Source organism: Dasypus novemcinctus, chromosome 16 (assembly GCF_030445035.2).
Source record: "Dasypus novemcinctus isolate mDasNov1 chromosome 16, mDasNov1.1.hap2, whole genome shotgun sequence".
NCBI classification, from domain to species: Eukaryota; Metazoa; Chordata; class Mammalia; order Cingulata; family Dasypodidae; genus Dasypus; species Dasypus novemcinctus.
The window spans coordinates 97,114,001-97,135,578 of NC_080688.1; the positions used below are offsets into that span (position 1 = coordinate 97,114,001).

Sequence of the window (21,578 nt, forward strand, 5' to 3'; positions counted from 1 at the left end):
TCTAGCTTATCACGTTATTCAAGTTGTCTGTTTCATTATTTTGTTTTTGTTTTGTTTTGTTTTTTGTTTTTGAAGATTTGTTTTTTATTTTTTTTTCCTCCCCTTCTTCCCTCCTCCCTTCCCATTGTCTGCTCTCTGTGTCCATTCGCTGTGTCCTTCTGTGTCTACTTGCATTCTTGTCAGTGGCACTGGGAATCTGTGTCTCTTTTTTTTGTTGCGTCATCTTGCTGTGTTAGCTCTCCGTGTGTGCGGTGCCACTTGTGGGCAGGCTGCGCTTTTTTCGTGTGTGGTGGCTCTCCTTGTAGGGTGCACTCCTTGTGCGTGGGGCTCCCCTACACGGGGGACACCCTTGCGTGGGCCAGCTCCACATCGTCAGCACTGTGCGTGGGCTAGCTCCACATGGGTCAAGGAGGCCTGGGGTTTGAACCGCGGACCACCCCTGTGGTAGGCGGACACTCTATGAGTTGAGCCAAATCCGCTTCCCGTCTGTTTCATTGTTGATTTTCTATCTACTTCTGTCTAATGATATGAGTGGTGTATTGAAGTTTCCAGCTATATTTTAGAGATATCTGTTTCTCCCTTCAGTTTTGCCAGAATTTGTCTCATGTATTTTGGGGCACACTGGTTAGTTAGGTGCATAGATCTTTATGACTCTTACTTCTTCCTGGTAGATTGTTCCTTTTATTAATATGTAATGGCTTTCTGCATCTCTTATGAAATTTTTGTGTTTAAAGTGTATTTTGTTTGATATTATTATAGCTATCCTTGCTCTTTTTTGGTTACTGTTTGCATGGAGTATCTTTTTCCAGCCTTTAATTATAACCAGTTTGTATCCATGGGTCTAATGTCTCTTGTAGACAGCATATGAGTAGCTGATTTTTAAAATCTATTCTGTCACCCTGTCTATCTTTTGATTGGGGAGTTTAATCCATTCAAAATAGTGATATGACAGTAAATACATTATTTACATTCTATTTTTTTACTTCTGTATGCCATATCTTATTTTCTTCTGTCTTTTTATTCTTTTCTGCTATTTTTGCCTTCTATACTCTCCTTCAAGCCTCTCTCTCCTGTCTCTTTCTTTTGGGCTGTAAGGCTCCCTTTAATATTTCCTGCAAATGTGGATTCTTTTTTTATCAACTGTCGTAGTTTCTGTTTGTTTTTGAATATTTTAAACTCACCTTCATATTTGAAGAACAGTTTTGCTAGATAAAGAATTCTCGGCTGGTAATTTTTCTCTTTCAGTATCCTAATTGTATCATACCACTGTCTTCTCACCTCCATGATTTCTGATGAAAAATCTGTACTGTGTGTCCCTTGTATGTGATGCTTTCCTTCTCCCTTGCTACTCTCAGAATTTTCTCTTTATCTTTGATGTTCTACATTCTGAGTAGTATGTGTCTTGGAGTAGGTCTGTTTGGATTTATTCTGATTGGGGTTCTCTGTGCTTCTTGGACATGTGAGTTCATTTCTTTCATGAGCCATTATTTCCTCAATATTTTACTGCCCTTTTTCCCTCTTTTCTTCTTCGAGAACTCACGTGACATGTATGCTGTTGAGCTTCATGTTATCATTCAGCTTCCTGTGCCGCTGCTCTGTTTTTTTCAGTTCTTCTCTCCAGTTTCATCTGTTATGTTTCTGTATCACTTACTCTTTTTTCTATCATTTTTGACTCTGACATTGTATACCTTGTGTTTTTGATCTCACCTATCATGTCTTTAATTCCCATGAGCTCTGTTATTTTACTATTCAGGTTTTCAGATTCTTTGTGCTCATTGTCTTCTTGATGTCCTTATCTCTTTAGCCATATTGTCTTTCAACTCAATTTAATTTTGGAAATTTGTATGCATCTTGTTGATTAGATGTTTCAAATCCTGTGTTTCATCTGGGGCTTTGATATATTCTTTTGCTTGGGCGATGTCTTCCATTTTCTTAATATGGCTTGTAATTTTTTGCTGATGTCTTGGCATTTGATTGTGAAAGTGAGTTGCTCTGATGCTCAATTTCTCTCTTTTGTAGGGATTTAGTGGAAGGAGGCTGTGTGTTACAGCTGTTCTTTGATTCTTGGTTCACCTGGGTCTTATCTCTATTAGTTGCTCAAATCTTGGCCATGGACCAAGTTATGTTACAAATCCACTTCCAGGTGCCTTGGGGAGAGGCTGTAAAGGCCAGAAAAATCCTCTTATTTAGTTTTCTCATGTGTACTTCCTTGGTCTGCCAGCAGATGGCATGCTTTGGCAGCCTTCTCAGTTCAGTGTCTGGTTGGAGTGTGTTTGCTGCAGCATGGACTGGATCAATGTGATAGAAGTTCCTGCCTGGAGGCTAGGAGCCTCATTTTCAAACTTTCTCAGAGACAGTTCTCCAGCCCTTACTGGCAGTCTCTTTCTTCCCAGGAAGGAAATAATTCCAGTCCCCTCTGCATCTTCAGTAGAGGGTGGCTGAGAACATCTTTAGTCCCTTGCTGGCTACCAAGGCAAACAATGGTGCAGCCCCACCCAGCCTGGGAGGGCTCCTGGGACACAGCAGACCAAATCTGTGGGTCAAAAGTTGAGTCAGCCTTAGGTTGACTCCTGTTTTTTGGGGAGGTGTATCCCGTCAGCCCCCTTGTCTTTAGCTGCTGGGCCAAGGCCTGAGAATTCAAGTGTCTGCTTGCTGGTTAGGGGATTGGCGCCAGCAGCTGCAGGTGCAACTTTACTTCACAATTTTGCTATGGACTTTTTTTTCCTTTGCCCCTCCCTCTTCTGGGCCAAGTCCAACCTTTCCCATATCCTAGAACATTTTTTTCCAAACCTTTTCTGTCTGTCCTCTAAGTATTTTTCTGGGAGAGGAGAGAGTCCCATGTCTTTCTAGTCTGTCATTTTCCCAGAAGTCTTCTATTTTATCTTCTTTGAAGCAGATGGTGATAATGATTTTTTAATTGTAGGGACTTTTCTTCATTCCTGCCTTCCTTATTCATTTCTGATGCTATTTTAATTTGGTTTAGTTTTTTTTATTGTGCTTTGTTTTTAAGAATTACTCAAAGTTTAAGTGTGTTTGCTTGTATTTATGGTTATTTCTCTTTGTTACAATCAGAATAAGGGAGGTATATGCTGTGAACTCTTCAGAAAATTCTGAAAATTCCTTCTAATTTAAATCCTTATAATAATTTTTTCTTGTCACTTTGGCTCTGAATTGACTTGGTAAATTATATATAGGTGTATATATAATTTTCTCCTTTTGTTAATTACTTATGAGTGTTTTGTAGGCCTTACATTTTTAATTTTTATAAAATTGTGCTTGTATATCTGGCATTTTAGTTATTTTTAAGTGTATAATTCAGTGGCATTAAGTACTTTTAGAATGTTTGGTACCATCACCACCTGTTATTAAAGCTTTTTATGTTACTCAAACAGAAAGTGTTTAGTCATTAAGCAATAACTCCCCATTACCCTCCCCCAGCCTTTGGTAACTCTAATTTACTTTCTTCTCTAAGGATTTGCTTATTCTGGACATTTCATATAAAAGAATGATATTATTGGGAGCAGATGTGGCTCAAGCAGTTGAGTGCCTGCTTTCCCATATGGGAGTCCCCGGGTTTGGTTCCTAGTGCCTCCATAGGAAACTGGAAACAAACAAAAACAAATGTAAAAACCAACTCAGGGTAGCTGATGTGGCTCAGTGGTTGAGCTCCGGCTTCCCGTATAAGAGGTCCTGGGTTTATTCCCCAGTCCCCATATCCTCAAAAAAAAAAAAAAGAACCATTTTATTAATAGGTGACCTTTTCTGTTTGCCTTCTTTCACACACACTGTTTTTAAGGTTCATTCATGTTGTTGCATGTTTCAGAACTTCATTCCTTTTTATGGCTGAACAGTATTCTGTTGTGTATGTGTATGCCACATTTTGCTTATCTGTTCATCTGTTGATGGACACTTGGGTTGTTTTCACATTTTGGCTATTGTAAATAATGCTGATATGAACATTGGTGTACAAATAGGAGTCCCTCCTTTCAGTTCTTTTGGGCAATTAAGAATGGAATTGCTGGGTCATATGGTAATTCTATGTTTAAGTTTTTCAGGAATTGCCAGATTGTTTTCTACAGTGATTGTACCGGTTTACTTTCCACTAGGAATACACTAGGGTCCTAATTTCTCCACATCCTCACCAACACTTCTTTTCCATTAAAAAAAAATAGTCATCCTACTATGTGTCAAGTGTTACTACGTCATTGTGTTTTATTTTTGGTTAATGATGTCGACAGTTTTTTCATGTGCTTTTTGACATTTGTGTATCGTCTTTGGAGAGATGTCTATTCCAGTCCTTTAACGTTTGTCTTTGTTGTTGAGTTGCAGTAGTTCTTTATTCTAGATATTAAACCCTTACCAGATATATTATTTCCAAATCCATTTCCACAATCTGTAGTTGTCTTTTCACTTTCTTGATATTGTCCTTTGATGTACACGTTTCTAATTTTGTTGACACCAAATTTATCAGTTGTTTCTTTTGTTGCTTTTGCTTTGGGTGGCTTACCTTAAGAATGCATTGCCTGGGAAACGGACTTTGGCCCAGTGGTTAGGGCGTCCGTCTACCATATGGGAGGTCCGCGGTTCAAACCCCGGGCCTCCTTGACCCGTGTGGAACTGGCCATGCGCAGTGCTGATGCGCGCAAGGAGTGCCGTGCCACGCAAGGGTGTCCCCCGCGTGGGGTAGCCCCACGCGCAAGGAGTGCGCCCGTGAGGAAAGCCGCCCAGCGTGAAAAGAAAGTGCAGCCTGCCCAGGAATGGCGCCGCCCACACTTCCCGTGCTGCTGACGACAACAGAAGCGGACAAAGAAACAAGACGCAGCAAATAGACACCAAGAACAGTCAACCAGGGGAGGGGGGGAAATTAAGTAAATAAATAAATCTTTAAAAAAAAAAAAGAATGCATTGCCTAACACAAGGTTCTGAAGATTCGCTGCTACTTTTTCTTCTAGGAGTTTTATGGTTTTAGTGCGTATATTTAAGTTGTTGATCCATTTTGACATAATTTTTGTACATGGTGTGAGGGTGTGTTATCATTCTTTTGCATGTTAATATTCAAATTTCTCAGCAGCATTGGTTGAAGAGATTATTCTTTCCCCCCGAGTGGACTTGATAACCTTGTTCAAAATCAGTTGGCCATAGATGTGTTTGTTTATTTCTGAACCCTGAGTTGTAGTCCTTTGGTCTATATATCTGCTTTTATGCCTGTACAAACGTGTTTTGATTTCTGTAGGTTTGTCATACGTTTGAAATCGGGAAGTATGAGTCTTCCAACTCTATTCTTTTTCAAGATGGTTTTGACTATTCAGCAATGGTTGGTTTTAAGGCATTTGTTATACTATCAGTCTCTGACTTAGCTAATTTTTTTTTTTAATGTTAAATGTAACCTTTATTGTTGGGCAGTAATATAAACTCTGAAATCTAGAAAATGCAGATAACTTCTTTATGAAATAAAATGAAGACCCCATATTCCTACCATTCAGAAGACCGCCATTAATGTGTTACTGTTTAGCCTTCCTTTTCTTTGTGTATGCATATATGTATTTTTAGCACAGATTTTATTAATCATGCTTTTTCATAACTTTTTTCTTACCTTCATCTTTTCATAAGCGTTCATCTTATCCTATACTCAGTGTATATACAAATTTCTCTAATTTTCCCCCAAATATTTTTTTTGCATTTGGTTTGTTTAAACAGACTTTAGGCCCTTTCCCATTGCATCTGGTGTTTCCTCTGACCAAGCACGGTTTTCCCTTTTCCCTATGACCCTGATTTAATTTTAGTTGATGATTTTAATTATAGGGCATTGCAGAATGTGGTTTTTCTGATTCTCTCATTTCTTATACATTATTAGCAGACATTCTTCTCAAACCCTCTTTTACTTTTCATCTGGGACTATCTGGTTTCTTTAAAATAAAGAATTCCAGGTAAGATAAATGTTTTATTATTATTATTTATTAATTTTTTGCAGTATTGCTTTTCAAAGTAAGTAGTTAATAGCCTTTTCAAATGATTTATTAAATTGCTTTCTTTTTCTTTTTTGAACTCTACTTGGACTCATGGGTTTCCATTGGTGGACTGTGTTTCAGCTCTCTAGAACTACTGAACCTTTAAGAGGCTCCTGTGTACTTCGGTCATTATCCCTGGCTTAAAGAATTTTATAACGACGGACCCATTCGTTAAGCCATAGTCTGATTTGTACCTTTTCCAAGTTCTCAAGTTGGTGCCAAGCGCTAATTCTGAAGCTGGTGTTACTACTTTTAGTTTTCACAGAATTGTAAACACTGTAAAATTAGGGGCTGGTCACTTCCTTGGCCCACTTCTTAGTACAGCATGTATTTTTAAATGAATCAACTAGTTTGTATAAGTAAAGTTCTCACACTTTGGAAAGTGCCTGAGAGCAAAATTGGAGTAGATTTTTACTTCTTTCTGTTCAAAAGAAGGTAAATATTTGCCTGTTATATAGACTTTAAAATGTTATTTTTAGAGAGAAGTACAAAATGTTTCTCTTGCTAGTAGTGTTTTACATTACAAATAGTATTCATAATCCTCTTGAATAAATCCTGTAAGGAAAAGCATAATTAATCACCACGTGTCAATTAAGGAGAATGAAATTGTGTGAATAGAGATGAACAGGAAAACAAGCAAGAGTGACTTCCTGGAGGGCACTAGGCGTAGTGTGAGCTGCTTGGCTCTCTAGAGCCACAGAACGCCTCCTGGCTCTCCTGGTGCCGCTTTGCTGGTCCCCACTTCCCACACTACTCATTCTCTGGAGATTGTGCCCCAGCTTTTTTGCTTCTCCTTTTCTGTCTATTGCTTAGCACACCTTCTAATTTAGTTCTTCATATTTTGGTGTCAAACAGTTTCATTTTAAACTTCTTTCAAATTACAGCTGCTTTTCATTCTCATGAGGATCCTTTCCTTTGACCTCTCTGGTCCCTGTCTCCTTGTCTCTGCCATCTCACTCACGTTCTGGTGTGAATACCTTGTCGTACAGCAGACTCCTTCATCCTTCAGGTCTGGATGTGCAGACAAGGTTAGATGGATTCCTCCACTATCCTAAAATTTTTTTTAGCACCTCTTTTAATGAATGTAAGAAAGTACTTGCGTACTTGTTTTTTATATTTTTAAACCATCTGTCTTTTTCAACTGAAATACTCTATGAGGGTTGGGATCGTATCTCTCTTCTTTATTCATTTTGTGCACCAGAGACTTAGCAGTGAAATTTGAGGATTAAATTAGTTGTTGATTATAAAAGGACACGCAAAACAAAACAAAACAAAAAAAAAACCCACAAAAAGTAAGTAGATCACTGTTCTTAAGGTCATTTCTTTGCCCCTTTCCTCAAAAGGTCATGATCATTGGGTTTTACATTATTCTTACCCACATCTCTGTTGGAGGCATTCCTTCAACACTCTCCTGCCTTCCCTCTCCTCGTACCAGTGATGCCTTCAGAAGTATGCGTGGACTCCAGTTACTCTGGGATGCTGCTGCTTGGAGAAGTCCTAGTTAAAGAGTAATATGAAGATGTACTTACCTGTCATTTTCTAAGACAAATGAATTGACAGTAGTGGCAAGGTGTAATTCTAAAAGAGAGTATATGCAGGATAAAAATTCTTTTACTTAGCAAAGAGTACCTACAACTACAAGCAAAATGGCTCCTTCCATCTGCCTCGCAAGATCCAAGTCCCCTCTTAGTTTGAAGCAGAGCAGGCATCACCATTCCCTTCTACAAACGTAAGGGAGGAGTGCAGCTATGGACTGAAGTAGACGTATTATTGTCTTAACAGAACTTGTAACTTTGATATAAAGCTAGTGGTTTCCAGACATCCTAAGGGGAGGGGGAGGAAAAATAGATGGAACACAGGGCATTTTTAGGGCATTGGAATTGTTCTGCATGATTTTGAAATGATGGATAAAGGCCATTATACATTTTGTCAAAACCTATAAAATTGTGCAGTGCAACATGTAAACCATAATGTAAACTATAGACCATGGTTAGTAGCAATGCTTCAGTGTGTGTTCATCAGTTGTAACAAATGCACCACACTCGTGTAAGATATTATTAATCGGGGAAAATGCGAGATGGAGAGCAGATGGGTATGTGGGAATCCTGTATATTTTTTATGTAACTTTTCTGTTAAAAACTTCTATTAAAATAATGTTTTAAAAATTCTTTTATTTTGAAACACTGTTTTCTTTCTATGTGCTTATGAAACTACATGGGTTTTAGAATCTTTATGTATTTACATCTAGATTTAGCTTACATATATAAAGTATGAATTCTTTGTGTTGGGCTAAAAATCCTTTTTGAGAATTTTTATATGTTTATTTCTTACAAAAATATAATTTTACCTGGATTATTTCAACCCTTTCCTCAGTTCTCATATTAAATGGGTACACTGTCAAAACTCACTGATGGGCTGAATTTTCATTTCACTTTTCCCATGTAGATTTCTTAGGCTCTAAGTGATGTCATCAGGTTCTAATTAAATGTTTATTTTTCTCCCGAATGCACACATTGATCTCTTTCTGTTTTTTGAAAGGACCTTAAAGGCTTTGATCCAGGAGAGAAGTACTTTTATAACACATCATGGGGAGATGTTTCTCTCTGGGAACCTTCTGGAAAGAAAGTGGTATGTATTTTTTTATTTGATCTATATGTTTCTTGAAGTGTAGAATCATTTGTGAGGAACATCACATGTATTGGGATTGCTGGTGAGTGAATGAAGAAGAGGAGTAGTGTAAACATTCAGGGGAGCAGGAAGAAAACCACAGTGTATTTTGTAATGTGGGATTATTGATTATATTGGGAGTTTTTACATATGAAGTTGATAAACCAATACGGTGAAACTATTAGATGTTTCAATTATAAGTGCCACTGATATTAGAAGGACCTTATGTAATAACTATTCTGAGTAAAAAGAAATGCCGTGACATTAAGTGCAGTAAATGCACATATTGAAGAGGGCATATCTGATTTTGACACTAAAATTAGAACGTGCTACTTTGAATCAAGGAAAACATTGTAATCATTCAGAACCTTAAACTTAAGCAAATCCAAGCTAAACCATGCAGCATGCTGCTGCGTCCTTATTAAACTGTCCCTTTCTGTGGCACCTTCAGCCTGCTCCTCAGCAGACCCCCTAGGAGAGTTAGCTGGCTTTCCCTCGACATCTGCTTCAGTTCAGATCAGCTGCTTTCCTGCTTCTGTTATGGTACCACCATTTTCTAAATCAAACTAGCTTTTGGAATTTTAGCTTTAAAAAAAAATTCCTATAACTAGTTGATGATTGTTTGGTCAAAAATTTTGTTAAAATATTTTTGTTGTCAATGCTTTTTTTTTTAACCTTTTATCTTAGAATACTTTCAAACTTAGTTACAAAAAGAATACAGATCCCATACAGAGAACTCCAGATACTCAGATCCACCAATTGTAACATTTTGCTATATTTGCCATACCGTTCTTTTTGTGCATCTACCTATCAAATCTATTTTCTGAACACTTGTATGTTGTTTACCTCATGCTCCTTAAACACATAATACTGCCTTGTATGTTTCCTAAGAGTACCATTGTTCACTTACATATGTAACCACCTTAAGTGCAGTTATTAAGTTCAAGAAATTTGACACTGATATAAAGCTTACGGTCTATATTCCAGTTTTCTCATCTGCCCCGGTAATGTCCCTCTAAGCCTTCTCTCCTCCCTTGTTAGATCCCACCCAGGATCACATATTGCATTTAATTGTCACTGTCTCTTTAATTGCTCTCTTTTTTAAATTGTGGGAACACATATACAACATAAACTTCTCATCTCAATCCCTCCCAGGCACCCCATGCAGGGGGATTAATCACATCCACTATATTGTGGTACCCTCACCACCTTCCATTACTGAAACCTTCCCATCTCCCCAAGCAGAAGCCCTACATCCGTTATGCTTCACTCCCCATTTGCCCTGCCCTGGCCACCTTTACTCTCTTTTCTAATTTCTTTCTATGTGCTCATGAGTGTGCATCTTCTCTGATATTTTCTTTGTAGTTACCATGGGGCTTAAATTTAACATCCTAAATCTGTAACCATCTTGTTTGCTTTGATACCAACTTCACCTCAATAGTCAGCACCAGCTATGTTCCTGTACCCCTCCACCCCCACCTTTCTGTAGTTCTTGTCAAAATGATACATTTATGCATTGTATTCAAAACCACTGATTTATCATTACGTTTTATGCACACACCTTTTAGATCCTGTGGGAATTAAAAAGTAGCGTTACAAACCAAAAACGCATTAGTACTGGCATTTATGTTTACCTGTGTCATTACCTTCACCAGAGATCTTTCTCTCTTCATGCGGCTTTAATCTGTTGTCCTGTCTCCTCTCAGCCTGCAGAGCTCTCTTCAGCCTGTGGAGGTGGTCCAGTGGTGACCAGCTCAGCCTGTGGAGGTGGTCCAGTGGTGACCAGCTCCCTCAGCTTTTGTTGATCTGGGAGTGTCTTGATCGCTCCTCATTTGTAAAGGACAGTTTTGCTGGGCATTCTTCATTTCAGCACTTTAATGTGTTATCCTGCTGCCATCTTTCCTCCATGGTTTCTAAAGAGAAAATGATACTTACATGGATGTTGCTTTTCTCTTGCAGTTTTCAGAGTTCTTTTTTTATCATTGACATTTGATCATTTTTTAAATAATGATAGGTTTTGAAGTGGGATTATTTGGGTTTATCCTGTTTGGAGTTTGTTGAACATCTTGGATGTGTATATTCATGTCTTTCATTAAATTTGGCAAGTTTTCAGCAATTATTTCTTTGAATATCCTCTCTGGCCCTTTCTCTCTTCTTCTGGGATTTACACTTGATGGTTTCACTTTTGTTTACTGTTCTTTCTGCTCCTCAGACTGGAGATTTCAATTGTCTTATCTTCAGGTTCACTGCTTCTTCTGCCAGCTCCAATCTGCTGTTGAACCCCTCTGGGGAATTTTTAATTACTGTTACTGTGGTCTTTAGCTCTATTTGGTTCCTTTTCATAATTTCCATCTCTCTCTTGACTTTCTTTTTGTGTTTATCATTTTCAACTTTCTGATTTCCTTTAGTTCTTTGTCCATGGTTTCCCTTAGCTCTTTGCACATATTTAGGGCCATATTTTTTAAGTCTTCGTCTGATGTATCCTGGGTGTAGTCGTCCACACTGACGGCTTCCCATGCTTCAGTCCTCTCCTTTTCCTGAGCCACTGCTTCCTGTTTATAGGTTTGTAATCTTTTGTTGCCTGTGCAAGTGCTCTCCTGCAGGCTTCATCCATACAGAGAGTTTGGAGAGTAGCTCCAGGCTGAAGTGTTGGGTTCTCCCTTGGCCTTTCTGCACCTGCCTCTTGTTGTGGGCATGTGTGCATGGCCCTAGGAATTCTCCCCTGATCAGGGATATGACTGTCCCCTCTTCCCTGGGAAACACTTTCCTCACCGTCGTGAGCAATGCACTGTCCACCCCACTGCCGACAGCCCCTTGCCCCAGCAGCCCCTGGACTGCTCGTCCACAGCAGCCGTCCTCTACTTGAGGGCAGGTTCTGGGACGCAAGTCCCTCAGGCCACCCCAGGCAGATGGGGAGGACGTCCCTGCTCCCAGTGTGTGCACGCGGGCGCTCTGCTCCCTGGGAACATGACCAGGGCTCTGCGTGGAACCAGGGAGGGCGAGGGAGGGGCCTGCTGGGGCCACTGAGAGCCTACCACTTTTTTTTTTTTTTAAAGAAGCTTTAGAGGGAAGTGGCTATGGCTCAATCAGTTGGGCTCCCGTTTACCATATGGGAGGCCCTGGGTTTGCATCCCGGGGGCTCCTTGTGAAGGCAGACGCGCCTGCATGCTGTGGAGAGCCAACTCAGCAAGGTGATGCAACAAAAAAAGGGAGACAAGCAAAAACACAGAATACCACGCAGCAATTGGACAGAGAGCAGACAGCACGCAAAAAAAGCCATGGGGGGAGGGATTAAAAAAAAAAGCATCTTTAGATTACATAAATGTTACATAGGAAATATAGAGGATTCCCTAAATTCTATCCCTTCCCCTCCCACAGTTTTCCTCATTAACAGCATCTTTCGTTGTAACAGCTGTTGTGGAGCTTAGAGAAAGGTGTTTCTGTCAGTTCTTGCTGGTTGCTCAGGCTTCTTGACGGGGGCCGACCCCATCCTTCTTGCTCTGGCTTTCTGCCTGTCCACTGCCTCCAACCTCTTGCCCCTGGGTGCAGTCTCTTAGCTTCCTTGATTCCACAGCTCGCTTTCTTTTTTCAGACTAAGTTTCTGGTTACCACTTAGATTTTGTTGTTCTGCTCAGAACAGCTTATGGCTATTGAAATATGCCTGGCTTTCAAGACCTTTACTTCATGACTCTTTTCTTAGTCCTCATAGGTTTTTCTCATTGAATTCTTAAAAGATCCTTTAATGTAATATACTGTATAAGTTATATACTTTTCTTCAATAAATATTTTTTAACTCAAATCAGGTAAATGTTGAGAGTGCCTACTTGAAAGAGTTCTTGGAAAAGTTAGGGTTCTTTTTCTTAAGGAGCCTGTGTTGTTGTTGGTGTGAAGAGGGTCCAGGCATAAAGTGTTATATATAGCATTATGAAATAGTGGAGATGGCATGTGTTGGCCAGACCCCGTATTCAGAAAGAGAAAAGAATATCCTCTTACCTGGAGTTATAGGGACTATGTGGTCTGCTAATTTTTGTTTTTTGTTAGCAAATTGGTTTTCCATAATTTTATTATAAGTTCCATAAGGGCAAATATCATGTCTTACCCTTGTTTTGCCTTCTCTTTGCCTTCAGTTTTGAGCACATGGGCACTCAGTAGGAGCTTGTTGGACTTGGTAATGTAGTATCTTCTCTTTATTGACGTCGTAGTTCTTCCCCTAACTTATCTTCTGTGGAGCAAAGGCAGTTGAGGGAGACCAAGCAGAACTGTGTTGCCGTCCTGGGTTGTGTGGCTCACACTTCAGTCAAGTCCTTTAGAAAGCACAGGAAGAAGTGAGGTGTGCGACTCTTCCTGGTTTACGGGTCAGAGGTGCTGCGGGTGTCTCGGGGTGGGGCTTTCCTGCTGTGGGCTCCTGGGGCTCCGTGGAGAGAGCGAAGCTGGTTCTGGCAGCCCAGGACTTGGGACTCCACTTCTCTGCTTCTCTCTTTAGCGGTTTCTTTTCCATTTGCTGCCAGTGAGTTAAATATCTCTCAGTCAAATTTGCTTCTGGTGGGTCCCTATCTCGTAACTTCTACATACAGGTTTTTGTGTGAACATATGTTTTCATTTCTCTTGGGTAAATACCTAGGAGTGAGTTTCCTGCGATGTATGGGAAGCATATATTTTTCTTTCCCACCAGCCTGGTGAAAGTTCTGATTGCTTCACATCTTCATCAGCACTTTGTTGTTGGTTTATTGTGTGTATTCTTTACTTCCCAGTCTAATAGGTATGGAGTGGTATCTCATGTGGTTTTGATTTGCATTTCCCTTGTGACTAATGATGTTGACCATACTTTATTTGGTTATTTGGCATCTGGATATCTTCAAATCTTTTTGCCCATTTTGAAAATTGAGTTGTTTGTATTCTTGTCACTAAAATATAGACGTATCCCGAGCATTAATTTTTAAAAATAAACATTTATTGAAGTATATCATTCATACATGATCATACATAAACAATCAATGCATAATAAAATTAGTGAATTTACAAAACAAACATACATATCATCATACAAGGCTCCCATATATCTCCCCACCAACACCTTGCATTGTTGTGAAACATTGGTTATAAATTATGACAGAGCATCATCAAAATATTATGACTAACTATAGCCCATATCTTACTTTTGGTGTTTTTTTCCCCCAGCCCACCCAATTATTTACATCCTATATTAGCACTATATATTTACTGTTCAGGAGAAAATGTTCCAAATATTTTCTCCCATTGAGTAGGCTGCCTTTTTACATTCTTGACAAAGTCTTTTGAAGAACAAAAGTTGAATTTTGAGGAGGTCCCATTTATCTGTTTCTTCTGTTGCTTGTGCTTTGGGTGTAAGGTTTAAGAAACAACCACCTACCACAAGATCTTGAAGATATTTTCTTATATTTTCTCTAGGAGTTTCATATTTTTAACTTTTTAATTTAAGGTCCTTGGAGGAAGCATTTAACCTGCCTAGGTCTTCACTCCCTCATCTGTGAAACTCACGGTAGGGTCAGGTAGCTCGTAGTTCACCAGCTGTAAGGCTTCACTACTCCCAAATCATCACGCTTTCAGACTTCAGAGCAGTTTGCACACCTAAGTTTGCTTGCTATTCTACAAAATGTCTGTTTTTATGCCCTGAGAATTGTTGAATTTCCCCGAAAGGTGCCTTAAGGACCTTAGGAGAATTTCCATATGGTCAGTGCTATATTTTGTGGTCTTAAACTTACATCATTATTCATGGCATGTACTTTAAGCTCCATCCCTTTCTCTTCTGCTGATGTATTGGATTTGGCACCCACCTTCTCCTGGAGTGTGGAAATGAGAGTAATGGTGGGTATAAAAAGCCATCAGGTTACTTGTAAGTAAATTCTAGATATTTTAGTATTCATAGTTAAGAAATAAGAGGTGGGATGAGAAGGGAAGAATATAAGGTCTCTTGCAAAGAATTACTGAGTTTGTTTTAACTGATGCAGTTAATTCAAAATATAGGACTAAGTAATGAGACTTGTGGTTTTAGTGGATGACACAGGGGTCAGCAAACTATAAGAGTTACAGGGTAAATCTAGTCTGCCTCCTGTTTTGCCCACAAGTTAAGAATGGTTTTTATATATTTTTAAATGTTTGAAAAAAGTCAATACGATTTTGAGATATGTAAAGATTATGTAAATTCAAATTTTAATGTCCCTAATTTTATTGGAACACAGCCATGCTCATAAATTTGTGTCATCTATGGATGTTTTCTTGCCAAAATGACAGAGTTGAGTGGTTGCAATAGAGAGTGTATGGTATGGCTTACAAAGTCTAAAGTATTTGCTCTCTGGGCCTTACTGAAAAAGCTTGCTGATCCCTCGCTTACCATAAAAAAGTTCCTTGAGGAATGCCAGTTAAATTATCCATCTAGCATATTAAAAGAAACCATATGTTTATTAAATATAGCATGTGTAGCCTCTGATAGTTTTATTAGAGTATATTTAAGATTTTCTTTTCTTTTCACAGAGATACCGAACAAAGCCATACTGTTGTAGCCTCTGTAAATACTCAACAAAGGTGCTTACTTCGTTCAGAAATCATTTGCATCGTTACCACGAAGATGAGATCGACCAAGAGCTGGTGGTCCCTTGTCCAAACTGTGTGTTTGCATCCCAACCCAAAGTTGTGGGAAAGCACTTCAGAATGTTTCATGCGCCTGTTCGGAAAGTCCAGAACTACACAGTAAATATTTTAAGTGAAACTAAATCAACCAGAACTGATGTTATAAGTTTTACATGTCTAAAATGTAACTTTTCAAACACTTTATACTACAGCATGAAGAAACACGTGCTGGTAGCCCATTTTCACTACTTAATTAACTCCTACTTTGGCATGCGGACTGAGGAAGTGGGTGAACAATTAAAAACAAATGATATTCTTTCTGCCAAGAAGATCCCACCATCTGACAAGTATTATTGTAAAAAGTGTAATGCCAATGCCAGCAGCCAGGATGCTTTAATGTATCATATTTTGACATCAGATATACACAGGGATTTGGAGAATAAGCTTAGATCTGTAATTTCAGAACATATTAAGAAAACTGGACTTTTGAAGCAAATGCATATTGCTCCAAAACCAACTGCAAGTGTGGCTATACCACCCAGCAACACTGCTCCAGGCATTTCAGCCACATCTTCTTGCTTTCATCTTGCCTTGCCACAGAGTAATCAAAGCCAAGCCATTGTGCAACCCATTCAGGGCACAGTTCAGCCAGTGACTGTGGCCCCAGGCCCTTCTGGGAGCCTCACCCACTCTCCCCCTGCCATGGCCCAGCCCCAGGTGGCTCTTGTCCCTGGTGCTCTGCCAGTGGGTCAGAACAGCATTGCTCTGCAGCCGTCTGCTCCTCAGCCTGTCTTCGTTTCTCATGGCGTTCCACTTAATCAGCCAGCGAACCCTACCGTTTTACCCTTGAGTCAGCCTGTTGGACCTATAAATAAGTCTGTTGGAACCAGTGTTCTCCCCCTCAATCAGACCGTCCGTCCCGGGATTTTACCCCTTCACCCGCCTGTTGGTCCCGGAGTTCTTTCCGTCAGCAGGTCTGTGGGATCTGGCATCCTCCCTGTGAATCACTCTGTTACCCCTGGAGTCCTCCAGGCAGTCTCACCAGGGGTGATTTCTGCGAGTCGGACAGGGTCGGCAGGTGTACTTCCTGCAGGCCAGATGACTCCTGCTGGGGTTATCCCTTCAGGACAGACAGCTTCTTCTGGGATTCTTCCTGCTGGCCAGGTGGTCCAGTCAGGGATGCTCCCCATTGGCCAGACGGCCCCATCAGGCATTCTCCCCACTGGACTCACAGTGCCATCACGGCCTCTGCCTTCTGGCCAGACCGTCCCATTGAGGGTCCTCCCCGCAGGTCAGAAGGCCACCTCAGGGATTCTCCCGACAGGCCAGGTGGTCCCATCAGGGCTTCTTGCTCCAAATCAGACAGTCACATCAGGTGTTCTACCTGTGAACCAGAATGTCAGTCCTGGTGTTCTTCAGCTCAGCCAGCCTGTGGTGTCAGGAGTTCTTCCAGTGGGCCAGTCGGTGAGGCCTGGGGTCCTGCAGCTGAATCAGGCTGTTAATACCAACCTTCTGCCTGTGAGTCAGCCAGTTAGAGCTGGTGCTTCGCAGAATACCACTTTCCTAACCTCTGGCTCTATTCTCAGACAGCTGATACCAACAGGCAAACAGGTCAATGGGATCCCTACATACACACTTGCACCAGTGTCTGTCACTTTGCCTGTTCCACCTGGAGGTGTTGCCACCGTCACCCCCCCACAGGTGCCCATCCAGCTCCTGCAGCCAGGGGCAGCTGCACAGATAGTGAGCTCCACGGCGGGCATGCCCTCTTCCCCAGTGGTAGTAAATGCCACTCAGAATATGTTTGTTCAGGCTTCTTCCTCTGTGTCAGAGGCGAATCAAGCTCTCAGACAGGCCAAACAATGGAAAACCTGTCCTGTTTGCAACGAGCTCTTTCCTTCCAATGTCTACCAGGTCCATATGGAGGTGGCTCATAAACACAGTGAGTCCAAATCTGGGGACAGACTAGAACCTGAGAAACTTGCAGCTTGTGCACCGTTTCTGAAGTGGATGAAAGAAAAGACAGTTCGGTGTCTGTCCTGTAAATGCCTGGTGTCAGAGGAAGAGCTCATCTACCACTTGCTGATGCACGGCCTGGAGTGCTTGTTCTGCCCGTGCACTTTCCACGACATCAGAGGTCTTCTGGAACACAGCAGGACCAGGCACCTGGGCAAGAAGAAGCTGCCTGTGGATTACAGTAACAGAGGCTTTCAGCTAGACATCGATGCTAACGGCAGCCTGCTGTTTCCCCATATTGATTTCATTACCATATTGCCAAAGGAAGAGCTTGGAGAGAGGGAAGTCTATTTGGCAGTCCTCGCTGGCATACACTCCAAGTCACTTGTACCTGTGTACATTAAAGTGAGGCCTCAGGCCGAGCGTGGCCCCAGCAGCCCTAGCACACGAGCGCTGACCTGTCCCTTTTGCTTTGGTACCTTTGTGACCACAGAGGCGTATGAGATCCACTTGAAGGAGAGGCATCACGTCATGCCAACAGTACATACAATTTTGAAGTCTCCTGCTTTCAAGTGCATCCACTGCTGTGGGGTTTACACGGGAAACATGACACTCGCCGCGATCGCTGTACACTTGGTGCGCTGCAGAAGCGCCCCTAAAGACAGCAGCTCCGACCTGCACACCCAGCCTGGTTTCATTGAAAACAGCGAGCTGCTCCTCGTCAATGGGGAGGTGATCCATGACTCCACCTTCTCTGTGAAGAGGAAGCTGACTGATAGCCCTTCTGGGGCAGGAGACCACAGGGAAGGCGCGGAGCAGCCTCTGATCCTAAACGCCGACGTGGCTGCGGGAACAGACAAAGTGGCGACTGCTGTGCCTGTTAAGAGGCAAAAGAACGATAGCAGGACAGAGGGCGTACTTATTAATGATGATGCTCTTCAGATTTTAGCATTAAACCCTAAAAAATACGAAGACCGTTCTTATGAAGAAAAAAAGCAGTTTCTTAGAGATTATTTCCATAAGAGACCATATCCTAGTAAAAAGGAAATAGAGCTGTTATCCTCACTCTTGTGGGTGTGGAAAATTGACGTGGCTTCATTTTTTGGAAAAAGAAGATATATTTGCATGAAAGCAATAAAAAATCACAAGCCTTCTGTACTTTTAGGCTTTGACATGTCTGAACTTAAAAATGTTAAACACAAACTGAACTTTGAGTATGAACCACACAACTTGTAAAAAAAAAAGTAATCTAGAGTACTAGGTAATTAGCAGTTTTTTCAATTGAGATTTAAAATGTTATTTTCTTCACTCGTGTTGAACTATAAAGGATTTCAGATACTGCTTTCTAGATTTATTTCAGGTGCTCAGAAAGACTACTATATAAGGAAGCAAATAGTTCTTTCAAATTTATTGTTTCCTGAAGTTTGCTTTTGTACAATTACTTTTAGTGTTTTTCTTCGGTCATGTAAATCAAATCTTTTGATACTTCATGCACGTCTTCTTTTCTCAGTGGGGTCAGTATCGTATGAAGAAAACTGAAATCCAGAAATGCTATTTGTTTTTTCATTTAAGGAAATTTTAGCTTATTTCAGAATACAGTACTTGATTAACTGCAAATTAAGGTGTTGCTCTCCTTCAGTTAGCTTCACATATAGCAGCAAATAATACAATGTTTAGAGATGTGGGTACAGAGGCCGGGGATGTGTAGTTCCTTAAGGCTGCACTGCATTAATGTATACTGATTTCTTCTTTGTAAGATATTTGCAATAGATTATAATTTTGATTTTACCTTTTTCAGATTTGTTGTAACAGCTATTTTTTATTATAACTCATAGAAAACCAAATGTTTTCATTTGTTAATATAATGAACACGAAGTCTGATATGTAGCTTATATATTGAAAGAGTTATTTTACAAATAAAGTAATTCTGTAGGTGCAGAAATACTTTTCAGTGTAGACTTTTTTCCTCTTTTTGATATGGTGGTAAGTAATTTCTCCGTTTAAAGGTAAGACAGTGAATCTTTAGTGCCTTTAGTATAAACATTTTAAAAATACAAAAAACTCTCTTAAACCTAACTGCTCATAAGCTAGTGAAAGGGAAGGACCATGTTACTCAGGAATAAATTTTTACCCCTGAGTAAAATTTAAACCCAGGTTTTCAGGGGACAAAGTGAAGTGAATAGACCAAAAGCAAACTCGCCATGGTCAGCATGTTAAATCGTGGATGACGTTTTCTAGAGGTAAACATGTTAGTGCTGGGGAGATTCCTGTACCAGGCTGTCTGGGGTAGTGGATGGCAAATTGCTTAAGAATTTCCATACGTAACTGTCCTGTGGATGGTTAAACCTTGTTTCTCTCGCAAAATGTAAAATTACTTAAAGCACCAGAATCAGAATTGGAGACCATTTAGTCATATTGCTGGTAATACACAGCAGAGGAACCTTCTATTAAGTTGTTAGTAGTTATTTTTGGAAGATGTGACTTAACCTCTGGGAAATACATTGTTACTGTATGGATTTTAAAAAATATACAATATTTGCATGTCATGGCTATAGTGTGCATTTTTGAGACAGTTGTGAAACTGGTCTGTGATTGTCAGTGTTGTAAATTCAAAATGAGAGCTTGTTGGCCTTTATTATTTTTTACCTATTGTTTTCAGAGTGTCTATTTTGAATTAAAACTTGTTATACCACTGCAAATAGAACTGTTTAATTCTTCTAGCAGTTAAAAATGTTACTGTGAATATCATTGGAATAATTAAAACTTTACTGGACTTGAAATTAAGTATTCCCAAAAGTTAATTTCCAGAGTCACAAAACTCATGTGCTTAGAAATTCCTGAGGTGTCTTACATTCATGGCCCCCAGGATACTGAAGAGGATATCCTTGCAGGTCGATTCCTCCGTCAGGAACGGCTTCAGCTGTGGCTCTCAGGGCGATAACATGGAGAGGCCAAGGAGGCCAAGTCGGCCTTCTCCAGAGGAGTTGACCGTCAGTTTACCTCCACGTTGTTTCTTCCCTGGTAATGGCACTGGGGCTTCTGAGCACCGGGGACCCTGTAGGCCTGTCCCTCCAGGCTGCCTTGGAGGATGTGGAGCATCGCTGGCCTCCACCCACTCGTGTCAGGAGCTGCCCCGCAGCCCTGACGTGAGCACCCGCAGCAGGACCCGCCGGGTGAGGTGTGCTGGTTCCCAGTAGTTCGTCAGCTCTAGCACAGCTCTTGGTTTGTGGTGAAGGCTTTTTAAACTCATATGAAAGGTGATGATTAGGAATTCATAAAGGAAGGAGAAATTTCTTTTGACTACAGAATATTGTATGCTTAAAATTTTAAATCTTTCTGTTCTTTCTGTACCTAAAGAAACAGCTTTTTAAAAAATGACATATTTGAAGTCTGTCCAGTTAAAAGCAAATTTAAACAGCATGCTGTTTTAGCTTTTCTGGATTATGTGACCCTTTTTAACAGCCTTTTACTCTGAAGACTGTCATGCCAGTTCTGTATTTCTTGGAGTTGACAAAACAAAGCAGTGAATGACTTTTCTTTTTACCCTTGCTAAATTAAGAAAGGCAAAAAACAGCCCCCAAACTGTAAATTAGTATTTACGTTAATTTTCAGGTCTGCCTGGTAAATAATATTACCTGTTTACTGTTAGGAAATTGGCTGCATATTTTAATAATGACAAAATTCTCTCCTCTTCCTGTTTGTCTTCTGGAGTTAATGTCCGTTTGTATTGAACCACCAAGGGGGCAGGGACTCAACCTTACTGATGTGGTTGAACAAAAAGCCCTAAATTGATTAAAAAAAAAAAAACATTTCCCCCCTAAGATGGCTCCCTCCCCTGTCTGCTCGCCATGTTTGTCTTTCTCCTTTAGAACAAACCAGAACCTGAACCCTGTGTGGGAAGCAGGTACCCAACTGCTTGAGCCACATCTGCTCCCTGCTTATTGCATCTGCTCGTCTTCTTTAGGAGCCACCAGGAACCAAACCCAGGACTTCCCATGTGGGGGGTGGGCACCCACAGCTTGAGCCACATCTGCTTCTTGTGAACTGATTCTGTCAAGTAAACTTAATCAGAGCCCCTCCCTGAATTTCATGCAATCAAAGGCGGTCACACCCAGAGGAATAAATTAGTTTACAAACAATCTTTCTCTTTTTGGGATTCTTAAATGATACCGTCACACAGATGAAGAAACTGATGCTAGAGATAGGGCAACTACTGTCAAGTTTGCTCAAGACGAGGGATTTTTTGGGACTTCCCATGTTAAAGCTCAGGTCACCCTCAAAGGTTAATGGATTTACTTGCACAAGGTATCATGTCAGTCAGCAGTGATGCCGTATGTAGCA

General features: G+C 40.6%; 1 protein-coding gene across 5 annotated transcripts in view; it reads left to right on the plus strand.

The window, feature by feature from the left end:
* The window catches only part of ADNP2 (ADNP homeobox 2), a 51,006-nt gene extending 30,989 nt beyond the window's left edge, over positions 1–20,017 (plus strand). For all 5 annotated transcript variants that reach the window (XM_071208605.1, XM_071208604.1, XM_071208603.1 and 2 more), the window contains exons 3-4: positions 8,547–8,636; positions 15,186–20,017. In XM_071208605.1, the coding sequence (XP_071064706.1) occupies positions 8,547–8,636; positions 15,186–18,473 (3,378 nt within the window). In that variant the 3' untranslated portion in view covers positions 18,474–20,017. The remainder of the gene's footprint in view (positions 1–8,546; positions 8,637–15,185) is intronic.
* Positions 20,018–21,578: the final 1,561 nt, after the last annotated feature.